Source organism: Aotus nancymaae, unplaced genomic scaffold (assembly GCF_030222135.1).
Source record: "Aotus nancymaae isolate 86718 unplaced genomic scaffold, 86718_ANA_hifiasm-v0.15.2.pri h1tg000029l, whole genome shotgun sequence".
Lineage (NCBI taxonomy): Eukaryota > Metazoa > Chordata > Mammalia > Primates > Aotidae > Aotus > Aotus nancymaae.
Window position 1 is genome coordinate 74,606,175 of NW_026988442.1, and position 26,810 is coordinate 74,632,984.

Consider the following 26,810-nt stretch of genomic DNA (forward strand, 5'->3'; position numbering starts at 1 on the left):
CTTATTTAATAGTTCAATTATTATTACAACTAAGAGCCTATAAATTACTGGGGGACACCCTTATGACAGATGCACATCGGTGCATAGACTAACTCACAACAGGCATGTAATTTATTTTAAAACAAATGAATGTTTGATTGTCATGTAATTTTACTCACCAAATCAACATATTCAAAATCGAAGTATTGAACTGGAAGACTGGTACATTAATGTGGTTCACCACATTTCCTTCAAAGTCAGAATTAAAACCCAGAACCCCAAATATATCAAGTCTCCAAATACTACTCATGATATTGTTTGGCTGTGTCCCCACCCAAATCTCATCCTGAATTGTAACTCCCATAATTCCCACATGATGTGGGAGGGACCCAGTGGGAGATAATTGAATCTCAGGGAGGTGGTTTCCCCATCCTGTTCTCATGGTAGTGAATAAGTCTCAAGAGATCTGATGGTTTTATAGGGGGACACCCTTTTTGCTCGGCTCTCATTCTTTCTTGTCTGATGCCATGTAAGATGTGCCTTCCGCCTTCTGCCATGATTGTGAGGCCTCCCCAGCCATGTGGAACTGTGAGTTCACTAAACTTATTTTTCTTTATTAATCACCCAGTCTCAGATATGTCTTTATCAGCAGCATAGAAACAGACTAATATAGTAAATTGGAACCGGAAGAGTCTGGTGTTGCAGCAAAAATACCCAAAAACATGGAAATGACTTTGGAATTGGGTAACAGGCAGAGATTAGAACAGTTTGGAGGGCTCAGAAGAAGACAGAGAAATGGGGAAAGGTTGGAACTTCCCAGGAAGTAGTTGAATGGCTTTGACCAAAATGCTGATAATGATATGGACTATGAAATCAAGGCTGAGGTGGTCTCAGATGAAGATGAGGAATTTGTTGGAAACTAGAGTAAAGGTGACTCTTGCTATGTTTTAGCAACAAGACCGCTGGCATTTTGCCCCTTCCCTAGATTTGTGGAATTTTGAACTTGAGGGAGAAGATTTAGGGTATCTGGCAAAGAAATTTCTAAGCAGCAAAGCATTCAAGAATTGACCTGAGTGCTGTTAAAAGCATTCAGTTTTAAAAGGGAAACAGTATGAAAATTCAGAAAATTTGCAGCCTGATTACACAATAGAAAAGAAAAACCCATTTTCTGAGGAGAAATTCAAGCCTACTGCAGAAATTTGCATAAGTAATGAGAAGTCAAATGTTAATTGCCAAGACAATGGAAAAAATGTCTCCAGGGCATGGCAGAGAACTTTGCAGCAGCCCAACCCCCCATCACAGACCCGGAGGCATAAGAGGGAAAATGGTTTCACGGGTCTGGCCCAGGGCTCCCCTACTGTGTGCACCAAGTGACTTGGTGCCCTGCATCCCAGTCACTCTAGCCAAAGCTAAAAGGGGCCAAAGTATAGCTCAGGCCATGGTTTCAGAGGGTGCACGCCCCATGCCTTGGTAGCTTCCATATGGTGTTGAGCCTGTGGGTGCACAGAAGTCAAGAATTAAAGTTTGGGAACCTCTGCCTAGATTTCAGAGGATGTATGGAAATTCCTGGATGTCCAGGCAAAAGTTTGCTTCAGGCTGGGGTCCTCATGGAGAACCTCTGGTAGGGCAGTGCAGAAGAGAGATGTGGGTTGAAGCCCCCACAATGAGTCCCCACTGAGGCACTGCCCACTGGAGCTGTGAGAAAAGGGCCACCATCCTCCAGACCCCAGAATGATAGATACACCAATGGCTTGCCCTGTGCACCTGGAAAAGCCACAGACACTCAACATCAGTAAGTGAAAGCAGCCAGGAGGGAGGCTGTACCCTACAAAGCCATAAAGAGAAGCTGCCCAAGACCATTGGAACCCACCTCTTACATCAGCGTGACCTGGATGTGAGATATGACATCAAAGGAGATCATTTTGGAGCTTTAAGATGTGACTGCCCTACTCAATTTCAGAGTTGAATGGGGCCTGTAGACTCTTTACTTTGCAATTTCTCCCATTTGGAGTGAGTGTATTTACCCAATGCCTGTACCCACACTGTATCTGGGAAGTAACTAACTTGCTTTTGATTTTACAGGCTCATAAAGTGGAACTGACTTGCCTTGTCTTAGATGATACTTTGGACTGTGGACTTTTGAGTTAATGGTGAAATGAGTTAATACTTTAGGGACCTGTTGGGAAGGCACGATTGGTTTTGAAATGTAAGGACATGAGATTTGGGAGGGTCCAGGGACAGAATGATTTGGCTGTGTACCCACTCAAATCTCATCTTGAATTGAAGCTCCCATAATTCCTATGTATTGTGGGAGGGCCCAGTGTGAGACAGTTGAATCATGGGGCTATTTCCCCTATACTGTCCCGATGATAGTGAATAAGTTTATTGAGATCTGATGGTTTTATAAGGGGAAACCCCTTTCGCTTGGCTCTCATTCTCTCTTGTCTGCCACCATGTAAAGTGTGCCTTTTTGCCTTCTGCCATGACTGTGAGGCCTCCCAAGCCATGCAGCTATGTGGAACTGTGAGTCCATTAAAACTCTTTCTCTTTATAAATTACCTAGTCTCAGGTATGTCTTTATCAGCAGCAGGAAAACAGACTATACAACTTAGCATTTCAGGATGTATGCTCTTATGTGGTCATGTACTCTTAATGCCAACTCTGAGGTCAGAATGATGAAGACAATCTTATTAGTGCAGAGAGGGTAACTAATGTATTTAATAATTCATAGCTAAATTGTGTTCCATTTTTAATATGACAGCAAATAGTGAATCTAAATTATATATATTTTAGAAAATTCAAGGAATGTTCTGCTCCACTACAACCACACCAAAAAGTTTTTCTGATTTTTAAATATAGTTTATTGTTTTTATAAATTTCACTTCACCATATGAATATATGGCCTATCTACTTCTATGTCACTTCACTTCATATTTGTTGATATGCTAGTCTTTAGGCCACATTGCCAAAAATGAAATAAATTTGCCCTGATCTTTATTCAATTTTGAAGGTTCATTCCTTGGTTCATGTTTTACTTTCTGAAAAATGACTGTTGAATGCAAACTGAATGGCTTTAATTTTATTTGAGAAAAGGTGAGAAGAAAGTGGTCTTCCCAAATTCAAGCTTTTATTCTACAGGTAAGCATCACTTTTGCTGCTCCTTCTGGTTTATAAAAGGGAAACACTATTCTCTTTAAAACAACAAATGTTAAGCAAAATCATAAATAGTCCTCTACATTTTCATTCCCAATTTTATTGGCTTGGCTAATATTACTGGTAATACTTACATTGATTGTTACAGCACTATTATGGTTGCATTTAAAACACCACATAAACAGTATCAACTAAATATGCCATGGCTGTTACTACACTGTCCTGCAAACACCATGAATTGAAGTTCAATGAAGAACGAGACATAGCCAAAAATAAGTCATCAACAGAGCCATATCAATATCAGGATTTAGCTTCAGCATCCAGCCTAGGCCAAGAGATTTGGAGACTCTTGGGAGGGGATTAGCATTTAAAAAAATTACTATTATTATTATTATGGGCATCTAGGAGTTATATTGCATCCTATTACCTGAAGGATCCATGGAAATTAAGTTTGTTTTTCCCCCCAAGATTTTGAATTTCTCTGAGATCAGGTTCTTAGAGCAGCTAAATCACAGTGGATGAAGAGGTTTTGCAGGGAAGAAGAGTCAAGCAATCATACTCCAGAGTGAATAGAGAAAGAGTATACTTGGGTCTAGGGGAAAATTAGCCTTGTTGAGATGTCAATAGTGAATGACAAAGAAATTTCCAAAGTCAATGCTACTAAAATGTGTTCTCCCTCCAAAGTATTAATATCTAACATAATAACAATAATAGTGTTAATAATTTGATGTTCACAGAACTGAAGTGCTAAAAATGTTTCCAATTTTGGCCTTTATTATTACACTAACAGACAGATTAAAAATATTTATATTCTTCTTACTTCACTGGACAAATACTCACAGGTTCTTAACAATAAAAATTCAAATGTTCCCTTGTGTTTAATGGGGGCCAAGAAGAAATTCTCATTCCAGATTTGTCAAGGTATATCTATAAATGATAAACGGTAAGAAGTGAAAGCATTTATAAGAAAGGAAAGTAATGGGGGAACAATCCCGCGGGTTCACTTCCACACAAGAGCAAAATAAAACCTTTGATAACTGCTAAGATAAACAGTAAGCTATACAATGCCTTTATGGCAGCTGTGCTGTGTTATCCACCATAGTTTTACTCATTGTATTCAGCTCTGTACAGGAGTAAATGGTCATGTTACACATCTATGTATTTACATCCAGGTCCCACATCTGGCCTCTCCCCCTGAGAACTGAGCTATCAGACTTATGGCTTTCTAAGTACTTTCTGTTTTCCAGTGAACCCAGATATTAATTTCCAAGTGTACTTTGGCCCAAGACATTTTCCTCCTCTTTAGATGCTTGGAGCAGATTGTACCGGGGCTTGAAAGGCTCCTTACTCTGCAATTAACACCCCTTCTCTATTCCACCTGCCCCCCTGCACTATGTAAGTATCTAATTCCCAATTCTAGAACACCAGACTTCCACTTTCTTCCTAATTATAATCTTCCTCCCAGTAAGTTTCCATTTAAAAAGCTAGAAAGACTAAGCCTGAAGAAACTTTAGAAATAGGTGATCCATAAGAAAAGCTATTTTTACAAAAGAAACTTTAGAAAGATGAAATTGTCAATAGCAGATTAACAGTTGAGGCTGAAAAACAGGTAGTTCATACTGCATCAATTCTGTACAAGTTTTATTTATATGTTTATCCCTGAAGACCCCAGAATAGTAGACGGTAGTCAAAGAAAAGAAGAGAGGAGCCGGAATGGAAAGATCACCAAGGTTTCAAAAAATAACCTGAGCTTTTTAATCTAAATTCTGTTCCTACAAACTCAGAGGAATAACTAGCCATGTTTTGTCCTGAAATAGATAGTGTTTAAGTTGTAATTTTCCAAAGCAAAATTAGAGAAGGAAGAACTTCAACCATTATTTTGAAAAATAGCTGTAGCCCTGTGCCCTTTTAGCACCAGTTGTTGAAGCAAAACACTAAGCATTCTGTAAGAACCATCCCATAAGGTACTTTATCTGAGGCTATGGTCGCAGATGCCTGTGAACTCTGCAAAGCTCTGTCGCCAAAAAACAAAGACATGCAGCATGACAAGCTTTACAGAATTAAAGAGATGCATTACCATAGCAAGAACATTTGTATCTTGCCTTCCTAACCAAAGTCCACAGTGGAAATGTGTCCTCGTACCTGGGAAACCCAAGGAAACAGTCCCACCTTCACCATGTCTGCAGGGGGTACTGCTTGTGTTCTCCAATGTGGTTAGAACAGGCCACAAAGTCTTCTAGAATGGAAGCATCATTGTCTACGCATGACTTCTCAACTGATTGACTTACATAAATCTGAGCGAGTTTCCCAGTCTCTAAATATTATCATTATCTGCACTCTGAAACAAATGCAGTATTGCTGTGTTACACCCACCAATTAGAGAGCTTACCACAGAGGAAGCTACTGTTTTCTCTTCTCCTCCTCATCCTTCTGTTTCTTCAGAGAAAATAAAATTTGGCGACAAAACACTGGATCCTTGACATTTGAAAAAGATATGTTTGTAGAAATTCCCACACTTATAAATTCACATACACAAAAAATCCTTTGAGCGAAAAATTTTTAAAAAATGCAATTCATTCCTTACTGACTCATTCCTGGTATACCAGATCCTTAGCTTGTTACATTCATCTGCATTACACACGCGAGCTACATTTTCTCGTTTAACTTTCACAGTGGCCCTTTGGAGACAGATATTATTTTTGTACTATTTTCAACTATCCCAACTGTTACAAGTAGAACTTAGGGTGGTTTACAACTGGTCAACAAAATAAATATTAAATTTGTGAATGCTAAGTGTCAGTTACTTCAAGAAGAATACTAGGAGAGTTGGAGAGATTTTCCTTCCAACCAGCAGCGCCCCATCTGCCCCGGAACTGGCTGCCTACCTTCCTTGGCCCTCAGTGCGGCAGCTGCTGGTATGCTCTGGGCACAGTACACCTCCCGGGTCTGGATCCCACCGCCACACACGGGTCCCGTCACATGCCAGTGGGGATCCTGCTGCTCGAGGAGGAGAGAGACTTGGCATTCTTTCCATTCAGAGGTTCTCCAGGAATACCTGTTTGGTTTGGTTTATTTAAAAGAAGAAGAAGAAGTAAGAAAAATATACAACTCTAAGGAAAACTTAAGTCATGACATCAAGAGGCATAATCTGTCTTTCTAGGACCAAATATTTGCCTGTGGATCAAGAAGTATGCTACCTTTGAATTACTAAGTCCCTTTTATTTCCTAGAAAAAAAAATCCAGCAGCCCATCATGATAATAGCACAGGATGACCGGACTAAAGGAAGTCATCCTTTAGTTTGGATGTCTCCAGGGCATGGCAGAGAACTTTGCCATGGATAAACACTGAGCATGTCTCAGCTTTGAAGCTGGAAGAGAGTGAGGAAATAGAGAGAGGAGCTGGAAACCAAATGAGCCTAATTCTTGATAGCTGAACTTGTCATGGGGTTTCACTTCACAGACTTGCAGATGACTTTGTGTGAAACTTGGCTTTTCTTTCTTAATTAATATGACAGTGTGTGAATGTGTGAAGTTGTAAGTATAGTATTTTACATAGAGATATCTCCAACTTTTCAATCTTCTTGATATAAGAAACTCTTTACCCATTTGACTTTTTGTCATTTGCATAAAAGTATATGTATTAAAAATGAGTTAATACTGTGCCACTATATTTAACTAATACTTTTTTTTACATATGCAGCCATGTGTTATATAAACTGATATAGGAACATGTCTCCCTAGTTTACAACTGGTTAATAAATACTTGAATACACACACACACACACACAAATAAGGGAGAAAACACAATGGAGTTTGTATACAATGTACAGAAAACAAAACAACTGCTACACTACAACATTCATACATGGAGAATTATTTCAGACAGAATTTCCTTTTGTGGATAATTACAGCATTATTTAAGCCCACAGCATTAATATAACCTTGCAGCATCCATAAAAACACTTGAGAGACTCATTAAATTCTGGAACAATAAACAAAGCCTAATAAACATTCACATATCTGCTGTCTCATTTCATATTTAAAGAAAAATTTATCAGCATTGTGATTGTTTAAAAGAAAAATGGGGAAAACCAGCCATAAAAGGAATCATATTGCCACAAAGATCCTGGCCTTACAAAAACTAGAGTAAAATTGAAATCAAGTAACAGATGTCAAAATAAGAAAGCAAATCTCCAAGAAATCTCATCGTGACAAATCCCTCACAATGAATGTCATCATTCTAAAAAGCCTGAAAGCTAAGAATCAGCTGAGAATCATTAGTCTTGTGAAAAGCCCATCATAGAAAAAGGATTTGGACAGTCCTCTGCGATTTGTTGTAACATGAGTTTTTCTCTCTCAGCCTCACTAGTTAATTTTCACTTTTTTCCCCCTAGGCTTATGAATTAGTTACTCAGGCACTCCAAACAAGAATTTGGAGTGCAGAGTTCAGGTGCTTCTTATGCCAGGTGAATATAAACAACAATATATTTCTAATTCCTGGGCATGAGAAATGGGATAGCTCTTTTCCAGAGCCAGGGCTCCAAAACCCTTTCTTCTCACAGAGAGTCAGTCCTTGCCCTGTTCTTCATGGTCACCACACCAGAAGGCTTGTTTCTCAGATTTCCAGTTTCAGGGCACAGATAGATCTTTTATCCAGGGCAAAATAAAATGGGGTAGGAGAATGTTGGAGTGGATGATTACCATGCTCTCATTTCAAATCCCCTCCTTCCAAAGTTTCCCTAAAAGAAGAGCTTTCTGGCCATGAACAAAAGGGCCAGATACAGCCACTGCTTCAGAGACTTCCATAATAAAGTTAGCAAAGAAGACATGCAAAAAGAGGGTAGTGTGGTACAGATGGCAAGTATGCTTTGGAGTCCAGTGGCCTTGGTTGGGATCAGAACCTCACCACTTTGTAGTTAGTAACTTGGGCCCAATTTTGTTTTCCCACCTGTACAATGGAGATAATAATATCAATCATTGAGCCTGACACATAATAAATGTTCAATAAGTGTCCATTCCTTTCTTCTTATGTCCGTCTACATTTCTACATGCACCTTTTGCCCATTGCTGACGTGGTGCGTGCGTGCGTGCGCACGCGCGCACACACACACACACGTACGTTAATATTTTATTTATGAGGATTTCATTAAAAGTCTTAATATTAGAGATCCGCAGTTGCCATGGTCCAAGTTCCAGCAACCACAGTTCGGCAAAGAGCATAAAAGAAACATAAAGTTTATAGTAATTTGTTTGCTTGTTTGAAAAAAAAAAGGGCCATTCTGTAAAAATTGCTTTTGCAATTAATTTATCATGACCCTACAAGAATTAGCAAAGGGGACATTTTGAAAGTTATTATGAAGAAAAATTTAAAAAAGAGTTTAATGACTATACTTGCATATAAAGTAACAAAAACCTTGCTGGTAGCTCATTAACCAAAAACGCCCAACTTTCATTCATTGGTAAATAATAAATCAATCCTTTAGAGAAGACATTTATCACTATTGTTATTTTTTACCACCTCAGAGAAAATAACAACCTAGCAAGAGGGAGAGGAAAAACCACACCAATAAATGACTTCTATATTCCTTTTTTTAAAAAATATGGGTCTTTTCGTAGTCTTTGCTCAACCTTTTATTCTTATTTTTTTCTAAAGCCTATCTACGTTTAGTCACAAATCACCCCGGCAGCCATGAAAACTGAACATCCTGAGCTGCTCCAACCAGGGAAAGTGTCGCTAGGATCTGACAGAATAACAAATCAAAGGAGCCCACTCAGCTAAACGTTACTCCCTTTCTCCTTTAGAAGTTGTTACGGCGATAGTCCTCCAGCCTCCAGAAAACTCAGCTTTTTGATGCCTGGGACACTTTCTTTAATGGCTAAGCCCATGTCAAAGACCAGACCTTTTCAACCCCTTGTCTCCCAAGGCTGATGCCTTTCAAAGCAGCCTCATTTGGCCCTTCTGGTTAAAAGGGAATATGGGGAGTTGCAAAGGCCAGAGTTCTACCTCCTCTGAGTCAGCACTTCGAAATTGGCTGTGGAAATGCCTCAAGTAGAGTAAATGGCCATGGAATGAAAGAAGTGTCAGTTCCCATAGCCCCTTACTAATGTGAGTGTGTGAATCTGCTTTTCTCAAAGTGTCTGGCTAAACAGAATAAACGAGGCATTAATTTGTTTGGACTACAGGGTATCAGGGCTGATCCTCCAAGTAGTACAAATAACAGTCAGTATTTTCTGCCTGCTTACTCTATTCCAGGCACTGCCCTAATGAATTTAGGGGCATTACTTCATTTAATCCTCCCAACAAGCCTATAAAGAAAATATTATTTCCCCTTTTACAGATGAAAGAATTGGCATAAAGAGTAAGTAACTCTTTCAAAGTCACATGAGTGAAAGCAGAGTTCAAAGCAAGGTTTGTCTGATTCTAAAGTATATCTTCATAATAAAATGACACTCTAGCAGATTAAAATGGTAAATGGCAAACCCATTTACTCAATCAGGTAGTCCAGAAAGTTCAATCAAGTAGTACAGAATGCAATTTCAGTAGACAATAGGTAGCTACCTGTGTAGCCATTACGGGAACAAGTCAATGTTGATCTTGGTCTGAAGAAATGTGTTCTGGACAGAAACAAAATATAATCTGCCGACCAATAAAATTTCACACTGCGAAAATAACTTTTCTTCCAATCTCAAATACAAGCACAGTCTGAGAATGTGTTATAATCCATCATTTTATAATTAGAGCACTGTGGTCACATAGGGATGAATTTTAGCACTTTCAGGAGACAGTCGTGTCTCACTTGATGACAGAGATATATTATAAGAAATGTGTCATTGGGTAATTTCGTCCCTTTGCAAACATCATAGAATGCACTTACATAAACCTAGATGGTGTAGCTTACCACATACCTAGGCTATATGGTATAGCCTATTGCTCCTAGGCTACAAACCTGTACAGCATGTCAATTTACTAAATACTGTGGGCAACTATAACACAATGGCAAGTATTTGTGTATCTAAACATGTCTAAATGTAAACAAGGTACAATAAAAATAAACTATTACATTCTTATGGGACCATTGTATATGCAGTCAATGGCTCATCACTGACAGAAATGTTATGGAATGCATGGCTGTAATTGCAAGTTAAAAGAGAAGTAAAACACAAGTAAAGGAATCTCTAATTGTGTAAATTCAAATTTCCACTATAAGGTGCAGAAGACAACTTTTTGAAGGAGAATGTCTTTTCAAGGCCCGAAAATCAAATTCTGCACATTGCTTCCTGATCCTTCTTAATATTAGGTAAAACTGCCCTCCATTTGTGTAAAAACAACTCTGATGTCCCTACTTTTAGTGAGCAAGCACACTGTCAGCCACTTTGAACCCCAAATCTCTGAGAAAGAAAGGGAATGCTAATAATTCAAATACTAGATTCACAGGAAGAATAACTCCTACGAGAACATATTAGTTAAAATAAAGATACGTATGGTAGACAAGCTTGAAAAGTGCTAAAAAGCAGGCTTGGCTAGAAAAAGAAAGAGGCCTGTCCAAACAGTAAGTGAATCACTTACTCATCCATGCATTCACTTATCCCTTCTTTCCACAAGTAATTGTTAAGCCACAGCTAAGCACTGAGGACAATAGAGACACAGCAGTGAGAGAGAGAAAGCCCCTGACCTTAGGAAGATTACCTTCTGGTGGGATAGACAGACATAAATGCATCAATATACGGCATGGCACCAGTTACTGGGTGAGGAGAGAGAGAGATGGATGAGGAGAGATATTTCTATGCCATGATGAGGGAAATCCTCAGAATCCTGAATAAAATGAGGGAGTGAGAATAAGCATAGGTGGACAAGTGGTGTTCTAGGCAGAGACAAGAACAGCCTGTCCAAAGGAGGCAGAGTGCCCAGCACTTTCTAGAAACAGCATTAGTCAGTATGGTTAAGGCAGGTGCGGCAAGGAGAGAATAGCAGAGATAGGACCATAAAGAGTAGTCAAGAGCCACACTATGAAGAACCTTGTAGGCCAGAGCAGGGGTCCCTAACACCTGAGCCACAGATCAGTACTGGTCAGTGGCCTGTTAGGAACCAGGCCTCACAGCAGGAGGTGAGCAGCACGTGAGCAAGTGAAGCTTCATCTGTTTTTACAGCTGCTCCCCATCACTCACACTGCCACCTGAGCTCCACCTCCTATTAGATCAGCAGTAGCATGAGATTCTCATAGGAGTGTGAACTCTATTGTGAACTGCACAAGAGAGGGATCTAGGCTATGTGCTCCTTATGAGAATCTAGTGCCTGATGATCCGTCACTGTCTCCTATCACCTCCCCAAAATGGGACTGTTTACTTTCAGGAAAATAAGCTCAAGGCTCCGACTGATTCTACATTATGGTAAGTTGTGTAATTATTTCATTGTATGTTATAATTTGATAATAATAGAAATAATGTGAAAAATAAATAAATGTAATGCACTTGAATCATCCTGAAACCATCCCCCTGCCCGAGTCCGTGAAAAAATTATCTTCCACAAAACTGTTTCCTGGTATCAAAAAGCTTGGCGATCACTGAGCCAGAGGATAGATTGTGAGTGTTATTCCAAATATGCTGGGAAATTGTTGGATAATTTTGGGAATAATGGTAATATGATGATGTGATTTAAATTTTTTAAGGATCACTTAGCTACCGAAGTAAGAATAGGCTGTGGGAGCCAGGGAGGTGGAAGAAATGATACATTTGGAGGTCTTTGTCAGTCTAGGAGAAAGGATAGTGGCTTCTGCTGCTGCAGTCATAACGAATGTAGTGCAAAGAGATCAGATTCGGGATATATTCTGAAGGTGGGGACAACCTTCTAATGGATTAGACCTGGAATGAGAGAGAGAGGAGTGATGGATGATTCCAAATTTGTTTTTGATCCACGTATTAGCAGCAAATTTCCTGGCACTGAATTCTTAGGCAAAACAGCTCAGGAAAGAGAACAAAATCCCAAATATTAAGGGAACTATGTATTATAACTGTGAAATTTCATTCTTCTCCATTGACCTCCTAGCATCGGGCTTCTGAACTTTTTTCCCCAAGTCTTATACTCATTACCCAATTTCTCTGTATTTAGTCTATAATTTAAGTCTATTCAGGAAATGGTTCACAAGTGTGTCTGCATGAGTAGAAACAGGTAAGACAGTATGTTATCATTCTCAAGAGGTAGATGCAGCTTAAAATGACAAATCAAAATTAATAAAAAGGAAAAAAGAATCTTCTGTAACTGGAAATACACGTCCTCAGAAAGAGATACAGGACACAGATTTTGGATTAGGACAGCTGAGTCTAGTCCTTTGAATTAAACAACTCAAGTAGCTAGCTTAAATTCCTGAGAGTGATGTTGTCCCACCAAAGGAATCCCATAATTAAAATATTCCCTAAATTGAGGGAGGAAAGGGGGACAAAAGGAAGAAGGAGTTTATTGCTGTGAAGCAATAGATAGGGGCATCCTAAATCAGCAAAGCCAAAATTAGAAAAGTAGGCACATTTAAGTAACTATTCTTAAAATAGAATCAGCACCATCACAGCTTTACAGCAACCTCTGTCCTTTGAAATCTCAGCTTTATCACTTTCATAAAGGCTTAGAATTGCTTAAAAATGTCAGTTTCTTTTCTTATTCTTTTAAAGGCTTAGATTTAAAGCAGAACAACACAAAATAGAATTTTAAGTGATTTAATGATGACAGATTGAAAGAATAATTGCATTAGTTAATGGTCATGTTTTGACTGAGTACATATAGATTTGCAAACATTCTTGGAATTGAAACCCTAGTGCAAGGTATTCAGATTAAACGCACGTGTATATTAAAAATCAGTGTACTGCAACACGACTAATTTATGACAATGTCTGTTGTCCTTTTAAAGCTGTCAATGCATTTAGAAAAGAATTAACTTGTCATTTTTTGCTGAACAGAAGACCAAAATAAAGGGAACTGATCAAGCTTTGTACATTTTATGCTCTAGTAATCTTTTATTGGATAAAGTGGGACTATTGATTATGGAAAGCTACTCTGAAGTGCAAAGCTCTTTGCTCTTCAGCAGATGACTTTGCCGGCCAAACTCCACACATGCATTATTAATAGACTTCCATCACCATACACAGCACTTAGCAGTACGTTAACTTACTTACACTAACTGGGGAGCAAATCTTCGATCCAGGAGATCTTAAAGTGGTACAAGGGAGACTCATGAAACAATACCTCAGTAATAGACAAACCTAATAAAAAGACAAGAGTCTCCTATTGAAACAATTCCAGATTGTTTGAAAACCATTGTTTCTTCTCTAAAACAGATTATCTGGAGGCTCCAGGTCATGACTCCTCTACTCTTTTTTTTTTTTTTTTTTTAATATATACTTTAAGTTCTGGGATACATGTGCAGAACGTGCAGGTTTGTTACATAGGTATATACGTTCCACAGTGGTGTGCTGTACCTATCAACCTGTCATCTACATTAGGTATTTCTCCTAATGCTATCCCTCCCATAGCACCCCACTCACTGACAGACCCTGGTGCGTGATGTTCCCCTCCCTGTATCCACATGTTCTCATTGTTCAACACCCACTTATGAGTGAGAACATGTGATCTTCAATCTCTAACAGCCTTTCTTCTGCTTGATCAATTCGCCTATTGATACTTGTATATGCTTCATGAAATTCTTGTGCTGTGTTTTTCAGCTTCATCAGGCTATTTATATTCTTCTCTAAACTGGTTACTACAGTTAGCCATTTCTGTAACCTTTTTTTAAGGTTCTTAGCTTCCTTACATTGAGTTAGAACATGCTCCTGTAGCTCAGAGGAGTCTGTTATTACCCACCTTCTGAAGCCTACTTCTGTCAACTTGTCAAACTCATTCTCTGTCCGGTTTTGTTCCCTTCCCTTGCTGGCAAGGAGTTGTGAACTGTTGGAGTAGAAGCGGCATTCTGGGTTTTGGAATTTTTATCCTTTTTGTGCTCATTTTTCCTCATCTTCGTGGATTTATCTACCTTTGGTCTTTGATGTTGGTAACCTTCTGATGGGGTTGTTTGTGGACTTTTTTTGTTGATGTTGATGCTATTCCTGCCTGTTTGTTCATTTTCCTTCTAACAGTCAGGCTGCTCTGCTGCAGGTCTGCTGGAGTTTGCTGGAGATCCACTCCAGACCCTGTTTGCCTGTATCACCAGCAGAGGCTGCAGAACAGCAAAGATTGTTGCCTGTGCCTTCCTCTGGAAGCTTCATTCAAGAGGGGCACCCACCAGATGCTGCTGGATCTCTCCTATATGAGGTATCTGTCGACCCCTGCTGGGAAATATCTCCAAGTCAGGAGGCATGGTGTTCAGGGACCCACCTGAGGAAGCAGTCTATCCCTTAGCAGAGCTTGAGTGCTATGCTGGGAGGTAGGCTGCTCTCTTCAGAGTCAGCAGGCAGGAATGTTTAAGTCTGCTGAAGCTGTGCCCACAGCTGTGCCTTCTCCCAGGTGCTCTGTCCCAGGGAGATGGGAGTTTTAACTATAAGCCCTTGACTGGGGCTGCTGCCTTTCTTTCAGAGATGCCCTGCCCAGAGAGGAGAAATCTAGAGAGGCATTCTGGCAATAGTAGTTTTGCTGGCTACAGGTGGACTCTGCCCAGTTTGAACTTCCCAGCAGCTTGGTTTATACTGTGAGGGGAAAACCGCTTACTCAATCCTCAGTTATGCCAGATGCCTCCCCTCCCACCAAGCTCAAGTGTCCCAGGTCGACTTCAGACTGCTGCGCTGGCAATGAGAATTTCAAGCCAGTGGATCTTATCCTGCTGGGCTCCATGGGGGTAGGATCCACTGAGCTAGACCACTTGGCTATCCATCTTCAGTCCCCTTTCCAGGGGATTGAACAGTTCGGTCTTGCTGGCATTCCAGGTGGCACTGGGGTATTAAAAAAAAAAAAAAAAAACTCCTGCAGCTAGCTCTGCTTCTAAATTGCTGGAGAAAAGCTGCTTAATTTAAATAGTTTTTGAAAAGCTTCCTTAGAGAATCTGTTAATTTATTTGACAATCCATTATTAAATACCTACTATGTGAAGAATGTTAGATGCTGTAATAGAAAATCAATGGGAAGCCAGGCATGGTGGCTCACGCCTGTAATCCCAGGATGTTGGGAGGTCAAGGCAGGTGGATCACTTGAGGTCAGGAGTTTGAGACCAGCCTGGACAACAAGACAAAACCTCATCCCCACCAAAAATACAATAATTAGCCAGGTGTGGTGGCACACACCTGTAATCCCAGCTACTTGGGAGGCTGAGGTGGGATAATCACTTGAACCTAGGAAGTGGAGATTACAGTGAGCTGAGATCCTGCCACTTCGACTCCAGCCTGGGAGACAGAGTAAGACTCCATCTCAAAACAAACAACAACAACAAAAAGAAAATCAATGGGAGAAGATTTAGAAGATGTAACAGGTGATGCGTGTGCTAGAAAGAAAACTTTGACAAATTAAGACTATGATCTGATTCCTCACCTTTTTTGAAGTAACTCTTATAACCAATGACAACAGAGATTTTTTTATCTGGAAAGCTGGACACAGTATCAGCAGGATTGTGGGACTGTGGCAAGTTCCCTGGGTTCTTCCTTGTCCTGAGTGGATGTCCTTTTTTGACCTTGATGAAGCCAATTTCAGCTGTTCTTTATTTTAAAATACCTTTGAGTCTGTCACACTTACTATATAATAAACATAAGCATGGAATAAAGTGTTGAGTGTATAATACTGTTCTGGAGCTACCCCACATTTTAGCCTTCATTCATTTATTCCTTCAATGTTTAGTGAGCATTTACTATGAGCCAGGTACTTTTCTAGGTGCTACTCTTTCTAAGGAAAGGGAAAATAAAAACCAAAATAGTCCTATCCATATGTCTGAGATGATGGACTGGAACACTACTAAACACTCCTATAGGACACAATTATCATGCTCTGAGCAGTCTATTAGGTTGCTGAAAAAGTAATTGCAGTTTTGCCATTACTTTCAGTGGCAAAAACTGCAACTACTTTTGCAGTAACCTAATAGTTTTGAAAGAGTACATCAAACAAGATTCTTAAGACAAATAATAAGCGAACACAGATTGGAAGTTTTCTGTTTTATGAATTCTCCAGTGATTAATACAGTGAAGGCCAAAGCAGGTTTTGAACAAACATCCCTTCACAACACAGCACTCTGTTTCAATAGGCAAAGGAAGCAAATGACCAGGCCAAGTTTCATCTACCGTCCTTTTTCTTGGCGCTATTTCTGGCTTCAATATTCATCTAAAAACCCACCAACTAATATCCAGAGTTTTCTCAAGGAAAATGAATTATGTCTAGAAAATCTAAAATTAGGTCCAGTGTTAGGGAAAACCAGGCTGGTCTCAGGGGTTTGTTTCACAAGCAAATCAAAGTGGCGGGCAGGGTGCCCAGATCTCTCAGCATAAATGTGCACAGACAGACTTCTTTTAAAGGATCTCTAGTTTACACATAATAAGGAAAAATTAATACATGCCAGAAACAAGCAGGATGAAATAAAAGAGCCCATCTATTCAGTCCCAGACCAGAGTACTGGAATGATATTTTACACATTGCTTTTCTGTGTAGTAATATCACACAAACTATGTAATACTCTCAGCTGTGCAGCTTCTGCCTTGAGATTTTCTTAAGAGTTTTACTTGGCACTGGTCACTGTCACCATTTAATAGTGCTGTCTTACATTCGATTTCATACGCTAAATGATCATTTAAGAGACAGAGCAGCCATTTTTGTATAAAAACTGTTCCCTCCCCTTGGGGTGGTAGGAGTTGCTGGTAGGTCATCTGAGGTGTCGCTTCTAAGAAAGATGTTTGCAGCTGATTTTTTTCCAATATTCTTGTGTGTTACAGTGTCTTTCACCGGAATGGGGCTCTCTGTTAAAGCACAAGAGATCTTGAATCATAGCTGTTCTAGAACCAGGTTGTGTCTCAGCTCTCTGATCTGAAGCATTTACACTATTACAGCTCTATGTTCTTTGTCTTTCTTTACCCCATCTACTAAATGGTGCTGCCTCATCCTGCAGTGTTAGAATGCTTTTTGCCTTCACCTTAGTTGAGGTCTAGGATATAATATTTTAGATGTTAGTCAAGACACAGCAAAGTGCCCAAGTGCCAAGGTATCTTAAATGATTCCTCCCTCATCATGTTTGGGGCACATAGAATAATATGACACCTAAGATCATGATGCCCAATAACAGGGGACAACCACACACCAAAAGCCAAGGTAGCAACCGATGAGCACATTTATCCTCTCTCTCTCTCGTCCATTCCCCACCCATAGTATACACTGCGAGTGTTTAATGATATGCTGGAGGTTGGGGAGGTCCATAAAATTACAAATACACTGGGGAAAGAGGTTTCCTGGGGTCTATATATGTCTTAGTCAAAAACTACAACTTTGCCTTTTTTTTTTTTTTTTTTTTTTGAGATGGAGTTTCACTTTGTTGCCTGGGCTGGAATATAATGGCATGATCTCAGCTCACTGCAACCTCTGCCTCCCGGGTTCAAGCGATTCTCCTGCCTCAGCCTCCTGAGTAGCTGGAAGTGCAGGCACCCGCCAACACGCCCAGCAAATTTTTTTTGTATTTTTAGTGAGATGGGGTTTCACCATGTTGGTCAAGCTGGTCTTGAACTCATGACCTCAGGTGATCCATCTGCCTTAGCCTCCCAAAATGCTGGGATTACAGGCGTGAGCCACCACGCCCAGCCAAAAACTACGACTTTGAAACAAACTTAAGGCTATACAATGCTAACCTTCATGTAGTTCTAAAATTTCGCAAGATAGCATAATATGAACTGGTCTCTGTCTCCTTTCAAGTTAAATTAGTTGCTCCAAAGCAATTACTTAGTAGTGTGATGGCCCCAGGGAATGCTTCTCTAAGATCTCCTCTTAGTTACAATTCCCTTCATGGAGTCATGCCTTAGGGATGGCCACTCATAGTGTTTAGTGTGAAACGCTGGACAGGGGAGCCGGGCTAGTGAGGCCCCACTATCTATAGTGGTATACCACTTCTACCTATACATTGTTCTTGAAGTATTTTTCCCCTAATTTCCTGAGTGGCTAATATATTTCCTTCCTTTGACTTTCCCACCTCCTCAAATCCTGCTTGTTCAAATCATGCTTCTCTAGGGACACTGTTTAATTTCATCACCTATGCCGACCCCTCATTGCAGCATTCCAAGCCTCCAGCTTTACCTAACTTTGATGTTTTACTTTTTCCATAGCTCTTCCACCAAGTGCACAGTTTACTTTATATTGTTTATTTGGTGTATTTTTACTAAAATTTACATTCCAGTGGGTGAGGGAAGTTTGTCTGTTGTGTGCTCTGAGGTATCTCAAATGCTTAACATAGTGCTAGGCATATAGCAAAGGCTTAATTTGTATTTGTTGAATTAATAAATACATCTTCAGTAGCAAAGATAGTGGAAGGGTAAAAGTCAAACAGTATTCTAAAAGAATTTTTAAAACACTATTAAGAATCACAAAAGCATGCATTTACCACCTGGGGAGAAAAAAAGGTGAATTAACTTGCTTGATGCACATGACTTGCTTATGAGTTCTGGGAAAGGAAACATGAGAATTTCTGTTCCCTAATAGATTTTCATTTTCCTTTCCCTTGTTAACAATGAATTTTAATTACTGATATAAAACCAGAAACAAAAGTTAGCACACAGCCTTTATGCCTTCTTGTGGTAGAGGCCACAGCCCAGATTTCAGACAAATAAGAATGGCAGCTGATGTTTAGTTGCTGTTACTTATTCTCCTTCCCACAACCAAGTAGAATCATTAGTTACATCATTCTCCCTATGGAGCACCGGTTGGTTGGTATTTCAGTTAATTCTCCAATACTCCTATTTCCTACAGCTTCACCATTTTAAAAGTGTGTGTGTGTGTGTGTGTGTGTGTGTGTGTGAAACTCAGCAACATTTTCAAATGGTAGAACTAGTGGGGCCAGGTTCATTACCAATGAAGTTTGTCAGCCTCTATTTTCAGACACTAAGGTTCTACCAAATGAAGATCAATACAGAAACTCACCTTAGGTAAATCCTGAATTGTTACTTTCCACATTATCTTGTTGAAAAAAATAATACGGTATGCACAAATGCATGTATATTAGTAGGTATACCCTTATCTTAGTGCATGTCTTCACTGTGCCTATCACGACAGTCAGTATGATATAATGGAAAGAAAACTGGCTTCTGAGTTGAGTGAATTTGTGCTTGAATCTTAATGCCAATTTACATCTCCTTTCACTTTCAAAAATGTTCCATTTGCGTGATAAAGTCTATGTCACTCTAAATATTATTTAAATTTACCTAGTTAATTTATAACTCTGCTCTAATTATTGGCCAACAATAGGTACTTGATAAAAGGTAGGCACTGCTTAACAAATGTAGATGAAGTTCAGCATTCTGAGCATCACCAGCAAGGTACCATTCTGACTCTAATAGAAGTGTAATAGTTATTAACAAAGAAAATGAAGAGTTGACTATAAATCAGAAAACCTTTGAAACTATCAGGAAGAGAACATTAGCTATCCCATGAAAAGAATGAAGGATAGAGGCACGAATGTCAAGGTCATCATGAAGCCTGGATATTATTCCTGCCTGCATACCATTGAGAGGTCTTCTGAAGTAAACTTCCAAAGGGAAATAAGATTTCCAAATTATCTAGAAGAAATATGTCTCTACCCCATAAAATTATTACTGTATGCTAGAGAAAAGAGATACCCTCTTTCTAAAGGAAACACACCTGCAAATAGCAACAATAGTGATCATCCTTCTTGCAGTGCCTCCTATGTGCTAAGGGCCTGGCATTTCACATGCCTGGTCTTCAGCCTTTCAAGCCTGCCACACAGGCAGTATTATCAGACACATTCTACTGAAAAGAGAAATGTTTTGGAAAAGCTGTATATCTTGTCCAAGATCACACTGCTAGTAAGTGATAGAGATACAATTTTAAACCAGGTATTTCAATGTTCAAAAGGACAGAGATCTCAGAGTTATGCCATTTTCAAGCTTCTGTTTTACTCCAAAATTAGTGTTTTGAAAGACTCAACACAACACAATGAGGAAGGGTTCTGTGAGGCTGAGAGTTCATGGTAAAGAGGCATGTACTGCATCCACATCTTCTGCATTTGAGGTAAGGAATGATACAAATCCAAGGGGTCATTTAAGTGAAAAATGAACAATAAGCATATAAAGAACTGCATTCAATTAATACTGGTTCCAACTGGGAAGTGGGGATGTGAGTGGCTAAGAGTTCTGACAACAAAAACCTGCCTTTCTGATGCACATCTCATGTCAGGTTTCGGGAAGAGCCAGGCTGCAGCCCACCACCAGCACCTGTTGGGTTGGTAACCCATATCCTACACACATCACCAAATGATTAATTCATGCCAAAAAAAAAAACCTCTATTTTTTCTATTTTTATTTTTTTCTGAGGAAATGATTCTCTAGACATAGAAGTTACAATAAACTATAAGAAAAATGCCTATATTAAATAGCTACAGATTTAACAGGTACAGTTCAGGGCAGCTGTTCAGCAGGCAATACCACAAATCCATCCCTAACAGACTTCTGTCTGTTATCAAACTGGGCCCACTGTGAGCCAACAACCTAAAGAAAAACACGCTGCAGGCCTTTACCCAGGTCTATAGAGCCACACAAAATATAACCAATATCAAGATGTTAAAATGTAGGCCAGGCACGGCATGGTGGCTCATGCCTGCAATCCCAGCTCTTTGAGAAGCTGAGATGGGAGTATTGCTTAAGCCCAGGAGTTTGAGACCAGCCTGGGCAACATAGTGAAACATCATTTCTATACTATATATATATATGTATGTTTGTGTGTGTGTGTGTGTGTGTGTGTGTGTGTGTGTGTGTATACGTATATATATATACGTATATATATACTTTCATTACTGTTAACATTCTGTGTGTGTGTGTATGTGTATATATATATATGAATATGTGTATATATGAAGTTCTGCCTATAGACTCAGCTACTCGAAAGGTTGAGGTGAGAGGATTGCTTGAGCCCAGAAGGTGGAGGCTGAAGTGAGCCATAATTATGCCACTGCACTCCACCCTAGGCAACAGAGTGAGATTTTTGTTTCAAAAAGAAACTGATAAATGGCTCACAGTGGGCCCAGTTTGATAACAGATAGAAGTCTGTTAGGGATGGATTTGTGGTATTTCCTGTTGAACAGCTGCCCTGAACTGTATCTGTTAAATCTGTAGGTATTCAAGATAGGCATTTTTCTTTTAGTTTCTTGAACTTCTATGACTAGAGAATCATTTTCCCAGCAAAAAATAAAATGAGGAAAAAATAGTTCTTTATATGAATTCATCATCTGGTGATGTGTGAAGGATATGGGTTACCAACAAAACATATATTCATTTACCATTAATATATGATAAACTCTTTCTCGAATATTCTGTGGCTCCCTAGGGACTCTGGAATTGAAGAATGCCACATAGCAGCATAAGATTTGAAAACGGAACTAAGTTAGAATCAGGGTGCTACCACCCATTACTTACATACCTTTAGAAATTATTTAATCTCTCTGAACATTAGTAGCTTTATTTGCAAAACAGAGATGCCATGAATGGCCTCTTAGGTTGCTATGAGAATTAGGTGTGTTGTATCAGGTTATAATAACTACTGAGCATTTACTATGTGCCAAACACAGGATGAAGTAAGTACTGCTGGTAAACTAAGGCGCTCTAAGCAAATAACTGGATGAAATTCACATAATTAGAAAGTCACAGAAACAGGACTTAAGCCCAGGGAGTCAGCTCCAAAGCCCATGATCTTAACCCACTCTGCTATACTACCAACCATGGAACTTGTATACCGAGTGAAAACTCAGTAAATATGAGTCACAGCTACTTTCATTACTGTTAACATTCCTATAACATTAAATGAGATTATATATTAAAACACTCACACTAAAGAAAACATAATACCTCGGACATTGCTGCAGAAGTTCTCCTTCAACAATGCAGGCCTCTTTCTCAAGAAGTTCAGGGCACTCCTTTCCACCTCCAATAGCAATGTGCTTCACGTTCCGGCTCCTGCTCCTAAATCCTGGCAAGAGACTCCCTGAACGGCACGTCTTGGAGCAAGGGCTCCAGGAGGACCACTCGGAGGTTTCACAGTCTTGGGGCATGATGCAGGACTGAACAGTCAATGGGAAGGACTCTTGCATGCAAAGGCTGAAAAAAACAGAAGTAGAAAACAAGAGGCTATATATTAATGGATGCAACTAATATTATAAAGTGCCTACTCCGAGAAAAAAAAGGCTCTGAAATTTAGTTTAAGCATTTAATAGAAAGATTTTAAAAAAATTTTGGAGACATCATGAAAAAATATTGAAGAGCATAACATTTGAAGAATGTTTATTTCTTCTGAAACAGTGAAGCTGCTTCACTATAGCAAAATACACATGTAAGATGGGTCCACCTTTACCAGTATTGTCAGAATAATGAGGGTCCTTCTAGGATGCTTTTTTTTTCCCCTGAGACAGCATCTTGCTCTGTCGCCCAGGCTGGAGTGCAGTGGTACAAACTCCGCCTCCCTGGTTCAAGTGATTCTCTTGCCTCAGCCTCCCAAGTAGCCGAGACTATAGGAACACGCTACCATGCCCAGCTAATTTTTATATTTTTAGTAGAGATGGGGTTTTACCCTGTTAGCCAAGCTGGTCTCAAACTCCTGACCTCAAGTGATCCACCCACCTTGGTCTCCCAAAGTGCTGGGATTACAGGTGTGAGCCACTGCACCCAGCTCTTCTAGGCTGCGTTCACCCATGATGTTAACTTACTATTACCATGGATTGACTGGTTTTCAGGTGTCATAACTGTGCTGCACTTCACAGACAACTTTCTCACAACAAGCTCATGAATTTACATTTTATTACACCCACTTTGTAGATAGATAATAAATTTAGGCTCAGAAAGGCTAAAGGGATTTGTACAGTATCAAAAAAGGTAAATGCAAACTTTAGAATATTCATCTATCCATTCTTGCAAATGCTGGGGATTTTTTAAATGTGCCTGTTATGTTTCCCCACATTGTTAGGCTTTGAGTGTCAAGTTCCTGATCCACAAAATGTGTGTGTGATCAAGTACCAACAATCTAATTAGGAAACAGGTAAATAAATAAAAAGACAAGAGAATGTGATAATGTGACCAACTCAACATAAAAGCATTTGTAATGATGAGGAGAAACACTGATGAGGCGGTGATGAACCCCAGGTAAGGCAGAAGGGTGCTCAAAGAGGACACGTGAGCTACATTTTTAAAAGATTAATGGCAGCTTCTCAGGCACAGAGGAAACACTATTCTAAGTCAACACAATAGCATATTCAAAGGCTTGAAATTACACCTTGTGGGGACAGGAACCAGTGGTATACTGGAGCTAATTCTACTGGCTCACAAGAACCAAATGCTCAATTTTCAGGAATTAGCAAACCAACTGACTCCCTGTAAGCTTTATACTGGCCAAGTTCAGAGTATTTACACTACAGAAACTGGCAAATGCTGCAAATCAAGCCCCTTCTCCCAGACCTCTAAGAACTGATTGTTAAACATTTGTAAGCACATCACTGGGGAAACATGGGAGCCCATTTGTTCTGCTGAAGCATAAAGTGCGAGGAGGATCATGGATGGGTACAAGGTATGAGGGTTCTTCAAAAGGTGGTCTGGAAGGGCTTCCTGTCACGGGCTAAGAAATTTGGTTAATTAGGCATTAAATGATTTCAAGTGGAGGGAAATCAGATTCATATTGGAATATTTCAAATAATAATTGACATTCTGTTCCTTTTGTCCCTTGTTATTTTTATTCAGTCAAAGGTAACTAACACTTTGGGAGGAAAAAGATAATATTCTAAGAATGTAAACTAAAGAAAGGGTCAATGTTCAAAAATTGACAGATTTTGGTAATGGTTTCTCTGAATGTGGTTTTAAAAAATGGGGGCCGGGGGCGGCGAGCGTGGTGGCTCACTCCTGTAATCCCAGCACTTTGGGAGGCCAAAGTGGGCAGATCACCTGAGGTATGGAGTTCAAGATCAACCTGGCCAACATGATGAAACCTCAACTCTACTGCAAATACAAAAAACAGACAGGCGTGGTGGTGTGTGCCTGTAGTCCTAGCTACTCGGGAGCCTGAAGCAGGAGAATTGCTTGAGCCGGGGAGGAGGAGGCTACAGTAAGCCGACATTGCACCATTGCATTCCAGACTGGGTGACAGAGTAAGATTCTGTCTCAAAAAAAAAAAAGATAGAAGTCTTAAATTGTTTGATTTCTAACTTGGGAAAAACATGGAAATGGGGGAGTGACCAGTTATAGAAGACAGTGTGTGGAGGGGAGTAAAACATGCTAATATTTGGCCATATTGATGAGCAAATTATAGTGAGATATCCATATTTATATTCCCCCATTAAGCCATTGAGAGTTAATGTTTTCAGAGGAAAAGGTAAATTTTCCTATGGTCCAATATTTTATTTTTTTTTATATAATTTATTTTATTAACTTTTTTAGACAGGGTCTCACCCTGTTAACCAGGCTGGGTGCAATAGTGCAATCAGGGCTCAATGCAGCCTTGACCTCCCCAGGCTCAGGTGATCCTCCCACCTCAGTCTCCTGAGTAACACCACAACTGGCTAATTTTTGTATATTTTGTAGAGACAGGGTTTCGTCATGTTACCCAGGCTGGTCTTGAACTCCTGGGTTCAAGAAATCCATGTAACTTGGTCTCCCAAAGTGCCAGGATTGCAAGTGTGAGCCACCTAGCCCAGCCTCAATATTATATTTTTAAAAAAATCTATTTATGTCATATTAGTACTTTCAAAATGAAAAGAGCAGTGTATCATTGTTACTGTTCAATTCAATGTGACAATTTTGGGGCCTGAGATCAAAATCCACTAGGAAGAAACTCTCCTAAAAATGTCTCACGTAATACGGAAAGTAATGTCACTGTTGCCATGCAAAGTGGAGGCTGGGAGAAGGAACCACCTCTTTCTATTGTGTGACACAACAGAAAGCTGTCAGTCAACAAGAAGTTTCCAGGTTTTGACTTTTCAAAAATTATGGGCTGAGTTTCATTGCTCTAAAATTAATATGTTGAAGTCATAACCCTTGGAACCTCAGATTGCAAACTTATTTAGAGATAGGGTGATTAAAAAGGTGATTAAAATAGAGCATAGGGTAGGCCTTAATCTAATATGACTAGTGTCCTTATAAGAGATTAGCACACAGGCACATACACAGGAAAGACCATGTGAAGACACAGTAGGAGGGCAGCCATCCACAAGCCAAGGAGAGAGGCTTCAGAAGAAAGCAATGTTGCCCCTAGCTTGATCTTGGACTTATAGCTTCCAGAAAGTGAAAAAAAAAAAATTTTTTTGTTTGAGCCACCAAGTCTGTGGAACTTCTTATGACATCCTGAGCAAACTAATGCAGAAATTTAAAAGAGTTCTATAACTTGCATATGTTTTTGGAAAATTAGTTTCAATTTCCAAGATTTATTTCATTCTTCCCTTCATAAAGTCCCATGCTATTTCATTCTCTGTCTACATCTGAAGTAGTGGTTCCTTTCTTCCCACTTACCAGCTTTCACTCTCTGTTGCTTATCATACTCACACTGACTTTTCCTCCTGGACCAGCAAAGCAGATAATAAGTCTCCAATAGTAAGAGCATGTGTAGGGAGTTATAGGAATTAATTGAGGCTTTTGTATTTTTGAAAAGGGCTCCTCATGCTTGTTTTCTTTCCAAAAAATAGCATATGTCCTATTGATTACATATGTACATATTTGTGATGTTATTTTCAATATCACACCACTTAGTTAAAACAATAATAATAAAAGGTATCATGTTGGACTCTGGTCTAAGTAAGATTCTCTTTTCTGGAACAGTAAAAGGAACATTAGATGACGAAGCAGAAATATCTGGGTCCTGCACTTTGCTTCACGATATATTATTATGACCTTAATCTCTTGGCTCCCAAGTTTCATTATCAGCAGAGAAAAACAATAATAAAATGTGATTTACTCACCCCTTAGATTTGTAGTAACCTTTAGTGTAACTGGAATCACCTTACAAACTAAAATCCACAACAAAAATGTTTGTCCACACACAGAAATGGAAATTGATCCTTTCATAGAAAATGGTATGTCTTCTTAATGAAACAGACCTATTCTGTTGATTTGTCTTTAAAAAAAAAGATGCTGTGATAATTTCACCCCTGTCACATGTATACAGCATGCTGTCTTTTGTGAATTACTCCACAAATATTTAAATATAAAGGAAATCTTTGAAACAAAAAATTACAGTAGTAATTTTTCTACCCTGCAGACATAAGAAAATCTCTCTACTTACAAATATGGGCAGAAACTCTTATAAAATAAAAATCAGCAATAAAGTACCTCCAATTCATTAGCATTCCACTTACCACTACTTTTACATCATACACAAACATACAGAAAATTACAGTAATATAACAAATACTTCCAAATCTTTCTAGGAAAACTAACATTTGGCTCAAATTTCCTTAAATAATAAAAAAAAATTACAAATTCTGGTGAAATCCCTTGTGTTCTTCACAATTCGTTTTATTTCTGTCTCTCCAGATATGGCCACTATCC

At 39.3% G+C, this 26,810-nt stretch overlaps 1 protein-coding gene across 1 annotated transcript in view; it reads right to left on the reverse strand.

Moving 5' to 3' along the window:
* The window catches only part of THSD7B (thrombospondin type 1 domain containing 7B), a 1,057,843-nt gene that overhangs the window by 505,055 nt on the left and 525,978 nt on the right, over window positions 1-26,810 (reverse strand). The window contains exons 4-5 of the mRNA XM_064382803.1: window positions 22,137-22,385; window positions 6,018-6,187 (exon numbers count right to left, since the gene is read on the reverse strand). Coding sequence (XP_064238873.1) covers window positions 6,018-6,187; window positions 22,137-22,385 — 419 coding nt within the window. The remainder of the gene's footprint in view (window positions 1-6,017; window positions 6,188-22,136; window positions 22,386-26,810) is intronic.